We start from the raw sequence: 15,847 nt of genomic DNA on the forward strand, positions 1-15,847 counted from the left end.
AAGTTATTACATAGATCACCATATGAAATTAAAATTAACTTCAACTGTTTATGATCTCTTAAATTTTAGATTCGACCATGTGTACTATTATATTAATTTTGTTTTTGAATATATTTGTTTGTTAAGGAGAAGTGTGGGGCGTAGGTAAAAGGAGAAGAGAAGCTTCCTCGAGAAGTGCACACATGGGAGTGCGTTTATATCTCTATGACACTATCTATATATGCTTCTCCTTCAATTCTTCTCTTTCTGCCTTTTGTTTTTCTCAGCTTTTAGGGAGAGATAAGAGACTGACTGAGAGAGCTTTCTCTTTTAGATGCCAACTTGTAGTGATGACCAGATCTTTATATAGTTCTCTCTCTACAGCCAACAAAGTGTCAGTATATCTATTACATGTATGAGCCGTAATTTGAATTCTGTCGAGTAATTAAACACAAAACATTCGTTATCAAGGCAAAACTTTTATTTTTCAAACACTTTAATTAACTAAAAGCTTAAGAATTAGGACCGAATGTACTAATATTTTGTGTGTGTCTATAGACATTTGTAATAATTAGTGGTCATATGAACCAAAGAAAGAAAGAAAGAAAGGAATAAAGAACAAAGATATCTTCGGAAGGAAAGATAGATACTCAGTGTCGGTTAATTTCTCTTATGACAAGTTCTTTTATTTCTTTCTTTTGGAAAGGATGTTGTAGCTATCAATCTCTATACACACAGTCACATTCATACTTATGCTATATACATATGAAATCAAGTGACTGTATACATTTGAATCAAAATTTACAGCTTTTCTTGCTGTTTGCATGTGGATTTCTCAAAACCCTAAAAACCTTTTGCTTTGATTGGGATCATCATCATTATGACTGGCTTTGTCCTTCTTTTTCTTATTTACTCATGTTTTTTTTACCATAAACTTTATATCTAAGTTTGATTCGAAATTTAGTTTCCCGATGCAGATATCTCCATTTTAGCGTAATCATAGTATAAGGCATCAAGTACAAACTAACTTGAGATAGAAATAACTAACTCATGAAAAAGCAAAGGGCCCTCTAAAAGCTTTTAAATATCGTACATGCCTTGAAACATGAGCGATCTCATTTTCTCTACCCATAAATGTTCATTATTTAATTTGTCATAAGATGCTACGTACGTTCGTATATATACCGGTTAAGGCATATTATATGTGATACACATATACATTGGTTAAACCTCTATACTTTAGTATATAGATTTTACATTTTGTATATGCATCTGAATATCTGATTGGTAAGACTGTTAGTTAAAAAAGTCGTAAAAAACTTATAAAATTGAGGGTTTATTTATATTCAGTTATTAATTAAAATAACAAAAGGTAATCTGCTATCAAATATTTATATTAAAATAGTTCAGCATAAACATACAAAAAATGAAAATAATTAGTGGTTGATTAAAAGCAAAGAAAACATAATCATATAATCACTTGGCCATTCTACTGACTAGCACTGTAATCATCAATTTTCAAACAGTTGGCTGGAGAATAATGAATAAGTACATAATAGAACCTAGATATTATAGCAACAATAATGATACATAATTTCAGTACAAATTAAAGACACGAGCAAAACTAATCCGATAAACATAACAAAGTTTGTAATTTTTTATGCCTCATCTCTAAACCTAAGTCAAGCTCATAAAACAAAATATATATCTCCTTCTCACGTTCTCATACATCACATCTTAAAATAAACAATTTTATCACCCAAATGGTGAATTCCTTCCTTGTATTAACCCACTGTTAGGGTTCATCATAGGACTCAATGGTGACCTTCGAGGTGATGGCCTTTCCAGAAATTTACCACCGTTATTTCCTTCATCACCTGACAAACCCGATTTCCTTTCGTAAATTTCCGACAGAGAATCCAAATCCGTGGAAACATGTGTAGCCATTTGTATCTGAATCCGATGCTCGTCATCGATGGCTTGGTTTCCAGAAAGATCATGATCTTGATCAGACCACATTAAGAGTTCTTTCCTTACATCGTTACCATAACTAGGGTTTGGTCGCTTCTTCCCCAAGTAAATGTTGGTGTCTGCAGCATTGTTGGCTGTGTAATGATTCTCTATGTTCTGATGATGGAAGTTATGTTGGTCAAGAACTTGTTCGGTTGTGTTTCCATAAATGTTTAGGTCTTGAAACGGCGGGAAACTAAGAGGAAGAGGTTGTGGACCCACCGCTGCGGAAAGACTTGTACTTCCCAAATTGGTTTTGTAACCTCCTCCGGCGGCGACAGCGGCTGCCATGTTCTCACCGGCTAAGGTTTGGCAAGCTCTCTCCAATATAGATTGCATGTACTTTCCTTGAGCTTCAATCCTCAGCTGCAAATGTCTCTGCACCTAAAACATTTGAATGCAATATATATTATATATCGACCAAAATTATCTTTTATAAGAGATGAATATTATATAATATGAAAAAATTAACTACCTCTAGCTGTTCATGCAACCTTCTCTGGACTTCCATTTGCATCCTGATCAAATAAACCAAGTGTAAGTTGCTGCTAATATAAACAGAACATTAAAATAGATAAAATTAACGTGAAGAGAGGATGTACTCATTCATGTTGCGGCTGATCATGCCAGAGGAGGAAGCTACGTTGCGCTGAATATCCATGGCAGAAGCTAAAGAAATATAATTTATTTTAGAGAACAATGGATTAAAAATACACACATATATATATATATATATATATAATTTCTGCAACCCTAATAGGATAGAGAAAGGAATAGTGGTCACCTCTTGAGCCTTCCTTTGTGGAGTGATCCCCGTACTCCTTGTGCGGCTGCTTTCCAAGCCTGAATTTCTGCACTCATACAGCCAAGTAACATTATAATATTATTATATGATTAAGTGAAAAGAAAAAAAAAATATAGAGAGAAGAGAAAATCAAAAGCAAGTAAGGAAAGAAAACCCTAATTTATATTTTTGTGTACATACCTGAAGATGGCTCTTTAGGTGGTAAAGAGTAAGACCCTTCACACCCATAACTCTCATAATCGTCTTTGGAGTCGCTTCTGTAAATAAAAAGAACGATCAAACACTTATTAGTATATAATTCTAAAAAAAAACTTATTCGTATATGTTAAAATCGATCAAGCTAAGATGATATATATGTGTGGGCATACTATCTGGGCCGCCGAGCTGAGCGACGGCGTCGACAAAACGCTCGTGGAGTTCGACAGTCCAACGCAAACGCGGTTTAGGGTCGGTGGTGAGGACAAGGCCTGAATCTCCTTGAACGCACATAGCTCTGTTCTCATATGAACCATTCATACTTGAAGGTTTCTTAGCATGGAACATTCTCTCTCTATGACTTTCTTTCTCTCTCTCTCTCTAACAGAGGATTCAAGGAAACGAATGTGATGCAAAAATGTGAGAGAATACGATGCGGTTTTGAAGAGATCAGATGACGGCTTTTTGCTCTTTCTCCTTCTCTCTCTCTCGTCTTCTTTTTATTTTTCTTGTGAATAATTTTTTTATTAATATTTTTTTGAAAAAGAAAATGGTTATAATATTATAGTAATTAATACTATTGTTTTATCATTACTAAGCAAGGAAGAGAACTAAAGTTTTAGACTAGTACACAGACGTTCCTTTGCGAAAAGATACTGTCGCTAGCTTGAATACCTTTGAATTACTTTCAGTATAAAATGTCTGTAAAGGAATATACGTATACATGAAGTAATTCATGTATTTCTCAAATGACTTTAAAATGTTGCAAATTTGTAATTACCAAAAATAAATTAATTTTGATTTCTTTTTTGTTGTTGAAAAAGGTGAGTTTTAACATCGGAGATCCTATACAAGTTAGCTATACATAAAAGATGTTATATTAGATGGAAGGCGTTTGTAATATGTATGCATTAAATTTTACAAAAACACTAGCATTTTTCACTTTCTGCCATAAATATAAGCATTAATGCATCTAAAAATATCTCGAATTTGATGTAGTGCTAATCTACTGGAGTAGTATATTTTTTTTGTTATTTCTCTCTACTAACATTCAAACAATGAGCACGTTTTAAAACCATTTTTATTATTATCCTTTAATTTGTTTTTTCTGCTTGATTAATTTGGATGTATATAAGTACTTATTAATATGTGTAATAAATTAAAAATAAATTCGAGAAGAATAATAAAAAAACGAGATTATAAACTTTACTTTTTAAAGTTTAATATATTAAAGTTATATATGTATATATTCTATTCAATGATCGCACGAGGATAGTCGTATACTAGACTTATAGTTATAGTATTTCTACATCGTTATATATTGCAATCAGGACACATACACACATATCTAAACAAAAAATTCGACAAGGGGTTTTATCATTAATGGTTAAACCTTTTTTGGTTAATTATGAGCTGAATATACAATTCTAAGCAATGATGAGTTCGTTATAAACTAAGTGACCGTATATTATTACCAAATACAAACCCTCAGGTGGAATTTATTTTTATAACGAAAACGTTGATTGACCAAAATAGAAAATATGGTTTACAAACGTGAACTACATCAACTAAACTATTCTTTATACAAATGATGATGAATTGTCTTACCTCAAAAAAATCAATTACACTCATCGCATAGCAAGTCCATCTATCGCATAATTCTTTTCATTTTCCAACATCAATGATCAATCGCATAGTTCATAATAATTTGATTTTGGTAAATGAATATATTCATATACATGAGATGGTCAACCTGATATGTATGAGTGGGAGGTCCCATATGGTATATTTACGTAGAACAAGAATAATCCAACGAATATGGCGTTGGGATTGATATGCATACTTAAGAAAATGATATGCACACAAAAAAAAGAGAGCATATGATCTAGGAGTATAAAACTACATTAAATCTGCAGAAATTTTAAATATATACTATAAATTTTTGCATTAAATATGAACAGGGAAATGTTCAATGTAGCATTTAGTGAAGGAATATAATCTGGAATTTAAAGCGAGAAAATAACATAAGAATATGGCAGCAAAACTTTGAGTTATGCATATACATATGGTTTAGTGATATGTGGAGAATTATGCATCAATGTGTAAAGAGAGTGTTACTGTTGGGGACCTCTTCTTATACTTATTAAAGCTCTTTTATTCTTTGTTTTATTTTTACTATATGTTTTTCCTTTTTCCCAATTTTTAATTTTATTTTTTTGGTTAAAGCTTGCTGGGACTATAACCCTTTTTGGCTTTTGTAGGACTGACGATTGTGCAGCTATACATGGTAATACATTTTCCAGATATTAATTTGAGTTTAATTTAGTAATATTGTTTTTCAAATAAACAATGTTTTCTTTGCCAGAAATATTAAATTGTGGCTTTAAAATGAATTGTATGCACAATAAATTAATCAACGCACACAAATCTGGCTAGGATATAATATATAATTGGAAAATGGTGTTAACTTTAACATAATATATAACAAACGAAAGTTAAAATTGCATGAGAATTGGAATCAATTCTTCGCCTCTTTGATGAATAAAGATAGATTCTTATTGCGCCAACAATATTAAAAAATGAAAATAGAACTCCCGCGATAGATGCCAACCGTATGAACTTGGCCAGCCACATTTACATAGTTACATGCAATATATTACTAGACTTTTTTCTGACCCCTTTAAGAGTTTAGATACGCACACCTTATTCATAATGATTTCCTGTCCTTTTGATATTTTTTGGGGAATCAAATTACAAAATTTATTCATAGTGTTGTAAAAAAAAAATATTATTCATAGTGATGTAAAGTATATTAGCATTAGCAAATTAGACGGCAATAAGATCATTTAAATTCTTATTTTCTTGATTTTTAATGCTTTTAAGCGAGAGTTTATTTTCCAAGCAAAGTTTTTGTTTTATTTAAAGCAGGAAAGGCCATGTTTAAGTTTTAGCTAATTGTAGTTGAAGCAAACTAAGAACTTCAAAAGAAATAAATAAGCCGAAAAATAAATAAATTGATGACAATAAAGTAAGTCGGTTCAAAAAATAGAGGCCATGGTTGCTTGAACTTCAAGCATCTTTTAATGGTGCTTTAGAATTTCTTCTCTGAAATGAATATATTCCTTCCGCTCTTCTCATCTTTTCTCCACTAAAAACACGTCAAAAGAAAATAAAATCCGAAGTTCGGCAAGAACCACGTATTTCTAACGCTATTTTAAAACCATATCTGAGTGCAGTTTTCTTGATAATGAATATCTCTTAACTTAGATAAACCGATATAATGCTCTTTTTTTTCAGACAGCAATTAACTGAATGCTACAACTCTCGTTGCACATGAGACGTACAGGTGTTTTATATAATAAGATACTGATGAAAAGGAAAAATAAAATAAAACACATCGACTTCCAAGAACAAGACCTTTTTAAGTATATACGAAGCAGAAATTGTCAGAATATTACTTGAAACAAAATCATTCAAAAACCATGCTAAAACATTTGTCGCAGTAGACAAATTCTTTATTTTTAAATAAGAAACCTCCAAAACCTTTATTATGTTTCAAAGTAACAACGAACAACCTTTCAAAGGTAAGCTGTTATTGGAAGGATATATAAGTGCGGGAGTAGCTGACCATTTAACAAACCAAATCACTGTCTGTTCATATCTCCCATGCATATGTATTTGATCTGCATCGAACCCAAGCGTCAGTAAACGGAAACTACTTTACAAACAACTTTAAGTGTTGTTGTGAGTTACCTCATGGTATTCGTCCATACCGTACTTGGATCCTTCCCTTCCGAGACCAGACTGCTTCACTCCCCCAAATGGAGCCACCTGCAGTTAAAAGATGTCAGCAAATGTATTTGACTATAATTTGGAGAATATGTTTCTTCCGTTTCTGGTCTTACCTCTGTTGATATGATTCCTTCGTTCACCCCTACAAGTCCGTATTCAAGTGCTTCGGATACACGCCACGATCTTTGAACACTGTTTGTGAATATATAAGCAGCAAGTCCTGCACACACATACACATTTCGTCATCTCCTTTATCATGTTAAATAAGGTTGCTAAGATTGCAATGAGGACAAACCTGCAATAGTGTCATTAGCGATTCTAATAGCGTCCTCCTCAGTTTTGAATCGAATAAGGGGAGCTACCGGTCCGAATATCTCCTCCCTAAGAGAAGCAAATAAGTTCTTCCGATTATTAAAGGCGAGGAATACTAATTGTTTCTAGTTCTTTCTTTAGAGAGACAAAAAGCTATAGCACTGCAATAATGTGAAAATCTTTCACAACTTACTTAGACATGATCATGTTGCTCGTAACATCACGGATAACAGTAGGCTCATAAAAAGTCATCCCTAGACTGTGCTTTTTGCCGCCGAGAAGGATTTTTGCTCCCTTTAAGAAGACAATTACAGATAACATAAAAAAATACCTCTTGTTAGTGTGAATCGGGGAAATACAAGTTTTTTTTTTGGTTTGCTGAATCACGTACAAATGCAAAATATAAACCGCTTCACTTAGAAACCAAGGTTAGCAAAGATGCATAAGGGAAAAATACAGACCTTGGAAACGGCATCTTGCACGAATGATTCAACCTGCAATTATTTAGCATGAAGATCAAGACTATTATCATGAGTGACATCAATCATTACTGATGTGGATGAAAGCAAACACGGAAACTGGAAACTTTTGACAAAAAAAGAAAACTAGTAATAATTTACCTTTTGAATTGCTGCATCGTTTATAAGGGGACCCTGTAAAAATGTTGAACTGACAAGTAAGTTTACAGCAAAATAGCAGAGCACACAAGAGAGTAGACTCAGTAAACCTTAAACTAAGTCGCTTGGGATGTTAGTTGACAGAACTAGAGAGAAGGTACCAATAACCTACTTCTCTAGATTCTCTAGCAAATAGCCTACTATAATTTTGTAATTACCAAATCATCAAGAGTATAACATTACAAAGCAGAAGAATAAGACCAAAAAGGGCACACCTGGGTTGTCCCCTCCTTAAAGCCATCTCCTACTTCTAATTTCTGAACCGCTTCAGAAAAGGCCTCAGCAAATTTATCATAGATACCTGTGGGAAAATATAAAATATTACGTTCATAGCAGATGAAGGATCCATTAGGCGGTGTAACCGAATTCTTACCATCTTGCACAAGTACTCTGTTCGCACATACACACGTCTGACCACTATTCCTAAATTTCGCTGCAAGCTGTAAAATCACAAATCAAATAGATCATATAACGATTTAGTATTGACGGTCTCCATAGTGCACCACCGAGAAAATTGTGCTTGAAACAAGGAGGGACAGGTGGAGCTTGGAAGTAATAACCAGCTTAAGGGATAATACACATCTTTTATGGAAAAGGAACGGGATACCGTCTCATAAGAGAAATTTCTCCAGATAGACCAACGTTTTGAACCTTTTGGACAGACAAAATGCCTTAAAATTCATGACTATCACTTACCGTTCCTTTTACTGCTACATCTAGGTCTGCATCATCAAATATTATGGAGGGTGCATTGCCGCCAAGTTCTAGAGAAACCTAGAACAAGGAAAAAAGAAGAGGTACCCACCGATATTTAGTCTGGAGAATATTTTTCAAAGAACATGATACTGATGCTTAAGCATACCTTCTTGACGGTAGGTGCAGCAGCTGCCATCAACTTCTTCCCAACTGCTGTTGATCCTGTGAACGTGATTTTCCTCACCTGAGTAGCACAAGAAACACAAAAAGTCACTTGATAAGGTAACTTATCAATTATCATGCATCACTACTAATGGCAGAGATACAAAAAAAAACAGAGTACACAAAGATAATTAGAGAAACCTGTGGACTTGCAAGCAAAGCATCCCCAATTTCAGGAGCATTTCCCATGACCACGTTAAGTGCACCCTGTTAAAAAACATGCAAATGAATCATAGAAAAAAAGAAACCCTCAATCGGGCTAAAACACCGGCAAAGAAATGGTATACTCAGAAAGTTCATGATCAAATAAGAAACACTGTTAAAACTAGTTTTCCAGCTTCAATAGTCATACATTAACGGGTAACACATCAGATTAGTAGCCACATTTGAAGAGAGTACAAGCACTTGAAAATGGGTCGATAAAATCAGATCACATGTTATAACGAAGAGACTACGTGTTTGAAATTTACACATTAGCAGGCCATCTCCTTGACATGAGGGTATCAAACTCGATTTAGATCAGAGATGCTGGTGGGTTATATAGTTCAAGCCTAAAATCGTAACTTACTGGAGGAACTCCAGCTTGAAGTGCAAGTTCGGCCGCAGCAAGTGCTGTCAGGGGCGTAAGTTCAGATGGTTTAACAACCACCGTGCAACCAGACGCCAGAGCAGGACCAACCTACAGTACGTCAACCATCCACATCAAACTAAATGAAAAAAGTTCAACATAATCTACTGGGATAGTATACTAGACAGGCTTTTAATAGAAAAAGAAGGTAAATTGCAACGGTACAACAAGCAAGACCTTTCGAGTAATCATAGCTAAGGGAAAGTTCCAAGGGGTAATTGCACCAACAACACCAACAGGCTGCATAGCAAATCAAGAGAGTCAAGCAGTGCAAGTGTAATGTAAATACCTGCTACTGTAAATACAGTCAGTCAGCAACATTATGTCAGTCAAAAATATAAAAGTTGCATACATAAGAATCTATGAATCAGAAAACTGGGCAAACCTGTTTTAGGACCAACAACCGGCGATCAGACGCATTAGGAGGAATTATATCACCGTATACACGTTTTGCCTCCTCCGCATAGTACTCAATAAAACTTGCCCCATATGCGACCTGTAAACTAAATTACAGAATCATATACTGCATTTATTTAAGAGACGATTGCAACATTTGAAACAAGCTCAAATCAGCACCATACAAAGTTCTCAGATATAAAATGAATCGTCTACCTCTCCTATAGCCTCCTTTAGTGGTTTTCCTTGCTCCAAAGTTATAAGTTGTCCAAGTTCTTCCTTGTGTGCAACCAGAAGGTCAAACCTGTATTTGGAGAAACGAAGTATATCAGGAACCTTGGTTCCAGTAACGTGCAATAGCTATACCAGAAAATCCCCTAACTCTGCCCATATCTCTAACCTTAACATTAAATCAGGGAGCAGTCAATTATTTCCAAAAGCCTTGATACTATTACTATACTTTAATTTCATACGCATTTGACAACCATGGAAAACATTCCTCCATCGCCACACTGGCCTTGTAATCCTAAAACATGACCATGCACACTGCAAAAAGAGTATGCATCGCTAGTTGCTACAAGGGTAAAAATGTGTACCATCGCCTTAAAACTCTACTCCTCTCTCCAGCAGTCCGTGTGCTCCAAGCTGAAAATATGAAAAACATATTACAAGGAATAAGTTTGTATCCTTCCAAGCACATAGCTCAGTGTGAAAAGAAATGACCATCAAAACAATGAACAGAGACAAAACAGCATTAGGTATTGCAACTAAGAAAAGCTCAAAAGGAAATAAAAAATTTGGGTCACACACATTGGAATGCTTCGTAAGAAGAAGCAATAGCATCATTCGTCTCTTTGACTCCCATACATGCAACATCAGCCACAATTTCACCCGTTGCTGGGTTGTTAACCTGTGGAGAAAGAAAGAATATATGATGATGCCAACAGAAGAAGTTTAAAATCAAGAGGCAGATAAGGGGATGTATGACCTTGATTGTGGTCTTATCATACGAATCAATCCACTTTCCTCCTATAAGACCCTGTGTGCGCAGAAGACCTGAGCTCCTGAGCTTCTCGGAGACGCTTTGTGCATCCATACTCATCTGAATAATCAATCGAATTGACAAATAACAAAGTTACAAACAAAAACTATTCATAAGTCTCTCTCTCATGTTCAACAGCTTGTATAGTAAGGCTATACGAAAATACGACCAGAGAGGATGAACAGTCAGTGCTAATTGGCAACGACGAGATCTGGATATTTCGATTATTGAAGCGATATTATCTTAGCGACTGAATACAAAGGAGATGACTGAGAATGATAAACCTGGCGGCACTGAGAGGAGACGAGGAGGGGGGAAGCATGTGAGGAGGAGCAGACGAGCCTACGGCAACCGACGATAGCTACACGCGCTGCAGCTCCGAGTACCATTGATTTCAATCCAACAAGACGACGACGACGAAAACAAGTGTGAAGAAGATGAGATCAGATGAGTATAAAATATCTTCTTCGCCCGGGAATTAAAAAAAAAAGAAAGAAAAATTATAAAACTGACAGGTAGGTTAGTGATATTTGACTGTATGTGAGAGTGTTATTGCAAAATATAATCCACGTGGCGGTTACATCATATTTTATGCGAGAGTGCCATACTCCACGTGGCGTTTTATATATTATATGGAGTGGATTAAAGTGTCAATGGAGTATATATACTTACCAAAGTAATTTTGTTTCAAAATGCTAATTTACAATCTGACCCTCTTCGTGAGATAGTATAGTATCTACAGTCCACCTGTCAGATTCATTTCTACGCATGTCACGATCCTAATTTTGTTTCTTTGTGGGGTCAGATCCTTCATCGTAATCTATTGGTCTAAAAGGATTACTACTTAACATAAGATCACTGTAATTACAGTATCTAATAAACTAATTACTTATAAGTACTTTATTATTTACTATAAGCCAGATTTTCCAGACATTTTTGGTCGTGACGGCTCGAACTCATCGGAAGTATATTTCATTTTCTCTGTCTTTCTCAAATTTTTCTTTACAATGTTTTATTTAGCCTCTCTGTGTTTCGCAACAATCTGGATTCGTCTCTGTGACTGACTCTTAAGTCTTTACTGTTGATGATGATGATGATAAATCAGGTTCATACGACGGCGTTTCGGTTGTTTCTGGTGTCTCCTCCATGTCTATTTCTTCCTCTACCAACCTCAGGCGCTCTCCGATCTCAGGTTAAGTGTACTCACTTCCTCGGCACTGTTTTGATTCTTCGCTTGTATGCTCGTGATTTTGTTCTCTAATTTGTAACTTGATTCTGTGGTAGTCTTCGTGGTTTCTCTGAGCTTCATGTAGATTGAAGTAAACTGGCTTCAGTTTGATACTGTCTGAACTGTTCTGGATTTGGTGTTTTTTTTTGTTTATACGAATGCTTATTTCTTCACTCATTCATAATCTTGGCTTAGTATATGATTTTTGGACTATTACATTCTCTTTTACCTGAGATTGTTGCATCAATGTTTTCAACGTGAATCAATTTGAGTTGTTTTCTCGTTGTGCAGCTACTCTGGAAAGGAGATTAGATGCAGTAGAACATACAAGAGCTAACAATGTGGTAAACTAAACAGCTTCTTCTTTTTTTGTAATTTGTAATCTTGTACTCCTGCTTGCTTCTACAATGATAGTTTTGGTCTAGAGACCAACTGATGTTCTTACATTTCTATCCAGAGCTTTGAGCAGACAAAGGAAAAGATTAGGAAGATGTTGGAAAAAGTGGAGCTTTCTGTATCAGCTTATGATACCAGTTGGGTAGCAATGGTTCCATCACCAAGCTCCCAGAGTGCTCCACTTTTCCCACAATGTCTGAGCTGGTTACTGGAAAATCAACACGAGGATGGATCTTGGGGACTTGATCATCCATCTCTTAAGAAGGATATGTTATCTTCTACGTTGGCGTGTATCCTCGCGTTGAAGAAATGGGGAACTGGTGAAAGGCAAATAAGCAAGGGCCTACAGTTTATTGAGCTCCATTCTGCTTCAGTCACTGATGAAACCATAGAGAAACCAGCAGGGTTTGAGATTATATTTCCTGGGATGATTGAGTATGCTAGAGACTTGAATCTGGTGGTTCCATTGGGCTCAGAAGTGGTTGATGCCATGATACAGAAAAGAGATCTTAGAAGGTACATTTCTACTCTTTTATTACCGTACTCAGACAAAATTGAAAGCTTGTTTTATAACCATAGCTCAACTGAAAAGGATCTTGACCATCGTGTAAGAGGTCCCTTGTTCGAGTGACCGTTAGGACAAAAAACTAATATTACATGTTGTGGTTTCGGTTTTGAGGGATTACAGGCTTCGGCCCCAAACTTCCTGATTATGTTTGGTCTGTGATAGTGAAAGCTTTTCAAAGGGAAGAGAAGCATATCTAGCCTATGTTTTGGAGGGAACAAGGAAGATTCAAGATTGGGATTTGGTAGGGAGATACCAAAGGAAAAATGGGTCACTGTTTGATTCTCCAGCCACAACAGCAGCTGCATTTACTCAGTTCAGAAACGATGGGTGTCTCCGTTATCTATCTTCCCTCTTCCAGAACTTTGAAGCTGCAGGTCTACTAATCAACACTGTGTTCACTTTGGTTGCATCTAAGGATTCTCACTGCTAATATATTTTCCTTATCATTTGCAGTTCCCACAGTTTATCCCTTTGACCAATACGCACGCCTTAGTGTTATTGACACTCTTGAAAGCTTGGGAATCGATAGGGACTTCAAGAAGGAAATCAGAACCGTATTGGATGAAACTTATAGGTAATATAGTTTAACCACACAAAATTCAATTTTGTATTGATGATTTTCTTAACCCATCATTGACCAATAGATGCTGGCTGCGTGGGGATGAAGAGATACGTTTGGACTTGGCCACTTGTGCTTTGGCATTCCGGTTGTTACTTGCTCACGGCTATGATGTGTCTTATGGTGAAGTGAATCTTTCTTTCAGATGAATATAGCCTTAGATTTTAGTCAACTGCTTGTATGTGGTTAAGTTGAGACCTTTGTGTTTTGTTGCAGATCCACTAAAACCATTTGCAGAAGAATCTGGTTTCTCCAATACTCTGGAAGGATACCTTAAGAATATAGTTTCTGTGTTGGAACTGTTTAAGGCTGCTCAAAGCTATCCACATGAGTCAGCCTTGAAAGAGCAGTGTTTGTGGACTAAGCAGTATCTAGAGATGGAATTATCAAACTGGCCTATCACCTCTTCTAGAGATCAATACCTCAAGAGAGAGGTATACCTCATTTTCTAAACTATCTTCCCGTTAGAGGTAATCAGAATCTGAGAGGCTTATCCTGTTCAGGTTGAGGATGCTCTTGCTTTTCCCCCCTACGCAAGCCTGGAAAGATTAGATCATAGGAGAAAACTACTCAGAGGTTTCTGTTTAGAAAGCAACACAAGAGTTATGAAGACATCCATTTGGTAAACTCTGATGTATCATTCATTCATTGTTTGTTTAAACGATGATCATTAGTTCTCGTTGTTTTTCCTCTGTGTGCTAGCTTTCCCAATGTTTGCAGCTCTGATATCTTGAAGCTAGCTGTGGAGGACTTTAACTTCTGCCAGTCCATACACGGTGAAGAAATGAAACGTCTTGACAGGTACACTCCCATAAGCTAATGTGTTTTATGAATATAATCATGCACTTGACTACTTTTTATATGGCTAAATCTCATATCTCTATAAATCTCTGCTCTCCAATTTGCAGATGGATTGTGGAGAATAGATTGCAGGAACTGAAGTTTGCAAGACAGAAGCTGGCTTACTGCTACTTCTCTGGTGCTGCAACCCTTTTCTCTCCAGAGTTATCTGATGCTCGTATATCGTGGGCCAAAGGTGGAGTTCTGACAACGGTTATCGACGACTTTTTTGACGTTGGAGCTTCCAAAGAAGAAATGGAAAACCTCATACACTTGGTTGAAAAGTATATCGATTTGGCTTCTTACTCTATTTGTTCCCTAGTAAATGAACTATATTTAACATTTTTTTCGTTTACAAATTGCAGGTGGGATTTGAACTCTGTTCCTGAGTACTGCTCTGAACAAGTGGAGATCATTTTCACGGTTCTAAGGGACACAATCCTTGAAACAGGAGAGAAAGCATTCACCTATCAAGGACGCAGCGTGACAGACCACATTGTGAAAATTGTAAATCATACCACACTGAACTATATTATATGTTATCATTTGCTAACAACTCATCTGACCATAGTCTATTGTGTGACATATCTTATACAGTGGTTGGATTTGCTCAAGTCTATGTTGAGAGAAGCAGAGTGGTCTAGTGAAAAGTCAACACCAAGTTTGGAGGATTACATGGAAAATGCATATGTATCATTTGCATTAGGACCTATTGTCCTCCCAGCAACCTATCTGATCGGACCACCATTGTCAGAAGAAACCGTCAGAAGCCCTGAATATAATCAGCTCTACAAGCTCATGAGCACTATGGGTCGTCTTCTAAATGACATACAAGGCTTTAAGGTAAAGACTCAACTTAGTCACTGTAATGGTAGATTGAGGTTAATGTGTGTCAATGTTATTGGCAGAGAGAAAGCGCGCAAGGGAAGCTGAACGCGGTTTCATTGTACATGATACGCGACCAAGACAATCGTAGCAAAGAGGAGATCATAGAGTCTATAAAGGGTTTAGCAGAGAGGAAGAGGGTAGAACTGCAGAAGCTAGTTTTGGAGGAGAAAGGGAGTGTGGTTCCAAGGGAGTGCAAGGAAGCCTTCTTGAAGATGAGCAAAGTGTTGAACTTGTTTTACAGGAAAGATGATGGATTCACTTCACAAGATCTGATGAGTGTTGTTAAATCTGTTATGTATGAACCTGTGACCTTAGAGGATGAGTCTCTAACTTAATGCAAGTTGATATGGCAAGTAAACTTGTTATTGTTTTGTAATGTTCTGAAAGTCAGCCTATACAATTTTCTTAAAATCCAATTTATGGTTTAAAGTTTAAACCATTTTAAATTGGTAAATATCGGTCTAAATCAAATTAAATTTAATTAAAATATATAAAATCAAGCAATAATATTAATATCAATCCAGAAATTTGTATCTTATTTTATATCTAAATTT

The 15,847-nt window shown here is 35.9% G+C and overlaps 3 protein-coding genes across 5 annotated transcripts; 1 reads left to right on the forward strand and 2 right to left on the reverse strand.

Moving 5' to 3' along the window:
• Nucleotides 1–1,532: 1,532 nt before the first annotated feature.
• Nucleotides 1,533–3,454, reverse strand: LOC106354786 (myb family transcription factor APL). The gene is made up of 6 exons (XM_013794823.3): nt 3,163–3,454; nt 2,975–3,051; nt 2,774–2,840; nt 2,592–2,658; nt 2,465–2,507; nt 1,533–2,373 (listed from the first exon to the last, which is right to left on the reverse strand). The coding sequence occupies exons 1-6, from the start codon at nt 3,335–3,337 to the stop codon at nt 1,735–1,737; spliced, it is 1,068 nt and encodes a 355-aa protein (XP_013650277.2). The 5' UTR covers nt 3,338–3,454; the 3' UTR covers nt 1,533–1,734.
• A 2,937-nt stretch (nt 3,455–6,391) lies between these two features.
• LOC106354787 (succinate-semialdehyde dehydrogenase, mitochondrial) lies at nt 6,392–11,288 on the reverse strand. Its single transcript, XM_013794824.3, has 20 exons — nt 11,039–11,288; nt 10,701–10,814; nt 10,523–10,622; nt 10,309–10,357; nt 9,929–10,016; nt 9,702–9,812; nt 9,494–9,556; nt 9,257–9,367; nt 8,830–8,895; nt 8,633–8,710; nt 8,467–8,544; nt 8,144–8,210; nt 7,986–8,071; nt 7,714–7,746; nt 7,555–7,587; nt 7,287–7,387; nt 7,077–7,162; nt 6,895–7,001; nt 6,743–6,820; nt 6,392–6,672 (listed from the first exon to the last, which is right to left on the reverse strand). Exons 1-20 carry the CDS (start codon nt 11,141–11,143, stop codon nt 6,634–6,636), a joined length of 1,593 nt encoding a protein of 530 aa, XP_013650278.1. The 5' UTR covers nt 11,144–11,288; the 3' UTR covers nt 6,392–6,633.
• Nucleotides 11,289–11,624: 336 nt separating this feature from the next.
• Nucleotides 11,625–15,747, forward strand: LOC106354788 (ent-kaur-16-ene synthase, chloroplastic). Of its 3 annotated transcripts, none has more exons than XM_013794826.3 (14): nt 11,625–11,719; nt 11,860–11,946; nt 12,274–12,326; nt 12,440–12,894; nt 13,109–13,320; nt 13,400–13,520; nt 13,591–13,688; nt 13,782–13,999; nt 14,069–14,187; nt 14,268–14,366; nt 14,474–14,689; nt 14,771–14,912; nt 15,003–15,248; nt 15,314–15,747. In XM_013794826.3, the coding sequence occupies exons 2-14, from the start codon at nt 11,901–11,903 to the stop codon at nt 15,626–15,628; spliced, it is 2,340 nt and encodes a 779-aa protein (XP_013650280.1). In that variant the 5' UTR covers nt 11,625–11,719; nt 11,860–11,900; the 3' UTR covers nt 15,629–15,747. The 3 variants fall into 3 exon arrangements, with proteins under 3 accessions (XP_013650280.1, XP_013650281.1, XP_048592391.1); XM_013794827.3 differs by having other exon boundaries at nt 14,286–14,366; XM_048736434.1 differs by lacking the exon at nt 11,625–11,719 and having other exon boundaries at nt 11,736–11,946.
• Nucleotides 15,748–15,847: the final 100 nt, after the last annotated feature.

The sequence above is a fragment of the Brassica napus genome, chromosome A7 (genome assembly GCF_020379485.1).
Source record: "Brassica napus cultivar Da-Ae chromosome A7, Da-Ae, whole genome shotgun sequence".
Classification (NCBI taxonomy): Eukaryota; Viridiplantae; Streptophyta; class Magnoliopsida; order Brassicales; family Brassicaceae; genus Brassica; species Brassica napus.

What these genes read in the sequence shown, in the direction of transcription:
- LOC106354788 (XM_013794826.3), top strand. Translation starts at nt 11,901, where the DNA reads ATGTCTATTTCTTCCTCTACCAACCTCAGGCGCTCTCCGATCTCAG. An exon ending in CGGCTATGATGTGTCTTATG is followed by an intron (nt 13,689 to 13,781) that starts GTGAAGTGAATC and finishes GTTTTGTTGCAG; the next exon opens with ATCCACTAAAACCATTTGCA. An exon ending in GAAATGAAACGTCTTGACAG is followed by an intron (nt 14,367 to 14,473) that starts GTACACTCCCAT and finishes TCCAATTTGCAG; the next exon opens with ATGGATTGTGGAGAATAGAT.
- LOC106354786 (XM_013794823.3), bottom strand. Translation starts at nt 3,337, where the DNA reads ATGTTCCATGCTAAGAAACCTTCAAGTATGAATGGTTCATATGAGAAC. An exon ending in TCAGCTCGGCGGCCCAGATA is followed by an intron (nt 3,052 to 3,162) that starts GTATGCCCACAC and finishes TTTTATTTACAG; the next exon opens with AAGCGACTCCAAAGACGATT. An exon ending in ATCAGCCGCAACATGAATGA is followed by an intron (nt 2,508 to 2,591) that starts GTACATCCTCTC and finishes TTATTTGATCAG; the next exon opens with GATGCAAATGGAAGTCCAGA.
- LOC106354787 (XM_013794824.3), bottom strand. Translation starts at nt 11,143, where the DNA reads ATGGTACTCGGAGCTGCAGCGCGTGTAGCTATCGTCGGTTGCCGTAGG. An exon ending in TCTCCTCTCAGTGCCGCCAG is followed by an intron (nt 10,815 to 11,038) that starts GTTTATCATTCT and finishes TTGATTATTCAG; the next exon opens with ATGAGTATGGATGCACAAAG. An exon ending in CTGCACCTACCGTCAAGAAG is followed by an intron (nt 8,545 to 8,632) that starts GTATGCTTAAGC and finishes TCCTTGTTCTAG; the next exon opens with GTTTCTCTAGAACTTGGCGG.